A 2393-nucleotide genomic window follows, 5' to 3' on the forward strand; every position below is an offset into this window, starting at 1 on the left:
GGGGGCTGGGGTCCAGGGTTGTGGGCTGGGGGAGGGGAGGAAGGGGGAGGGGAGCAGAGGCCATCGCTGCTGACAAACACCTCCCCCGATTAGCAGAGCACAAGTCTCTTATTAAAGCGGGTCCCTGGGGATTAGACTATAAAAAGTCTCTTTTTCCTTTTCCCCTCTCTCCCTCCCCGCCCCTCGGCTCCCCCTCCCTCCCTTAAGAGCTCAGCTTGGCTCTTAAAGGGGACGTACAATACCTGGATGGAGACCCAGTTCCCTAGTTATCCAAGTCCCGGGGTGGCATAAGGGTAGAAGCCGAGGTGGGACCCCACCTGCTGGTGTCCTTCCCCGTCCTCCCCAGCCCCTGAGTCTAACCGGCATCTCCCAAACTGTGTGTGCAGTGTCTGTTCACTTCCTGCATCCCCATTACCAGAGCTAACTCTGGGCTCAGGCCTATTGGTTAAGAGATGCTAGGGATAGAATGAGCAAGGGAAGTCCTCAGCTCCATCACTCATTCTGGAAATCCTCACACACTGCACCACACAGACCAAAGTATCTTTTTCCTCTGCACCCTTCACCTTCCTCCAGCAAACTCTTTTCAGAATCCCTCTACCACTCTCTGTTTCTAACTGTTGGTATCCCCGCCCCCACCCCTGCCCTCAGCCAGTCTCAGACTGACCCTAGCTTCTATAAAGCAGACGCCTTAAGAGCAGAAGGGAGACTGAGGAACTCAAGACCAGATCCTAGGCCTTCCCACCCCCCACCCCAGGTTAGTTTCCTAGTCCTCCGAGAGTTCTTTACAGCCCTGACCGGTACTGTGGAGTTAGGGTCACAGAAAAACTGGTGGCAGTGTGAGGCACTTAGCCTCCCGGATGCACGCCTGGGTTCCTGTGCCTCTCCCTGGGGGGCGGGCCACTAGGACTCCCCTCAGCCCCCAGCTTTTTATGACCCATCTGCCAATAAACCGGTCTCCCCCTCTTCTGTTCAGAGCCATAAAACCAAACAGTTGTGGGGTCGGGGGCGACTTGCCAAACCACTAGGGCATAAGGGAGGGCCTGGCTCCCTAGAGTTGCTGGGATGGGGGAGACCTCAGTGGGGGAGGGGAAAAGGGAGTCATCTGACCTTAGGGGGAGCTGGGGGGTTTGGGGGGGGTGGACAGTGTTGGCCTGGATTTTCCAGGCCATAAAATTTCAAAGCAGCTCAAGTCTATTAACATGTTCATCTTCCGTTTGGCCAGGGACTAGGATGCCTGGGTCCCCCCCTCCCCCGCATCTATTGCTTTCTTTATCCCCCTAGGTCTTCCTCTCTCTCCTCAAGTCTGGTTGCGGCTAAGGGCATGTGAACATGCGATACAACACTAAGGTTTGAGCTGCCAAATCGGAGCCCTAAGCCCCAGCGCAATGGAGTTGAGTTCTCTGAGCTCGGTTAGTACCAAGAAGGCACAGCTCTCCCGGCCCCTTGGGAGACCTGGTGTCAGAAGGGCTCCCGATGGGACGGGTGCCAGCTGGGCTGACGGGAGAGATACAGGGCTCTGGGATCTCATTCCTGGGAGAAGGAGAGGAGCACTAGGTTTTCTGCAGCCCGGGGGGCGCGTTGCAAAGCCCAAGGTGGAAGGGGTGCTGAGTTGGTGCCAGGGCCATTGGGAGGCGGAGAGCACGGCAGCCCAGCTGGGACTGCGGGGGTTCCGAAGCCTCCCGCTTCTTTTCTCCAGCCTCTCCACCAGGGCCCTTCAGGACTGAGTTGCTGTCCCTTGCCCTCTGCTGCAGGGGGACCCCAGCTTCCCCGAACCCCCCCACCACCACCACACGCACACACACACAGAGTGGGAAGCGGTATCTCGCAACCCTTTCCGTTTGCCCCCTCACCTCCGGGAGCGGGGCGTGCACACAACTCCGCAGCCCATCTCCACAGCTCGAAAAACTTGTGGAGCAGCCCCCGCCCCCCAATCCATCAAGTTTTCGCAGAAAAGGCTTTCCGGCCGGAGCAACCGGGAGCTCCCCGCTTCGGAGCGGGAGCCACTCACTTTCCCGGAGCCGGAGTGGGAGCCAGCACCCCACCGCTCATGCCCCGCCTCCCACTTACTCTCCTGGGCCATGCTAATGACAGTCTCGGTGGTGGCGTGGTACTCGTCCTCCTCCAGGAAGTCCTCGGGCTGCAGAGCGTCGCCCTGGAAGTCGTGCAGGTCCAGGATCTGCTGCAGCGGCGGCGCCTTGGGCAGCAGCTGCTTCACCACCTCGCGGCTGATGTTGGGCGCCTCCTTGAGCCGCAGTTTGCTCAAGATCTGCGACTTGATGCTCTCCAGGCGCAGCTCGCGGCTGTGCTGCCGCCACACGCACACGGGGCAGCCGTCGGGCTCGGGCGCCACGGACGGGGCCGGCCGACTCGAGCGCTCCCCCCCGGCCCCCGCC

At 60.2% G+C, this 2393-nt stretch overlaps 1 protein-coding gene across 1 annotated transcript in view; it reads right to left on the reverse strand.

Annotated features, from left to right (window-relative positions):
• GDF11 (growth differentiation factor 11) overlaps positions 1 to 2387 on the reverse strand; it is a 6754-nt gene extending 4367 nt beyond the window's left edge. Inside the window, exon 1 of the mRNA XM_024737126.1 lies at positions 2068 to 2387. Coding sequence (XP_024592894.1) covers positions 2068 to 2080 — 13 coding nt within the window. The 5' untranslated portion in view covers positions 2081 to 2387. The remainder of the gene's footprint in view (positions 1 to 2067) is intronic.
• Between the last annotated feature and the right edge of the window lie 6 nt (positions 2388 to 2393).

Source organism: Neophocaena asiaeorientalis, unplaced genomic scaffold, assembly GCF_003031525.2.
Source record: "Neophocaena asiaeorientalis asiaeorientalis breed wild unplaced genomic scaffold, Neophocaena_asiaeorientalis_V1.1 scaffold134, whole genome shotgun sequence".
Taxonomy (NCBI): domain Eukaryota; kingdom Metazoa; phylum Chordata; class Mammalia; order Artiodactyla; family Phocoenidae; genus Neophocaena; species Neophocaena asiaeorientalis.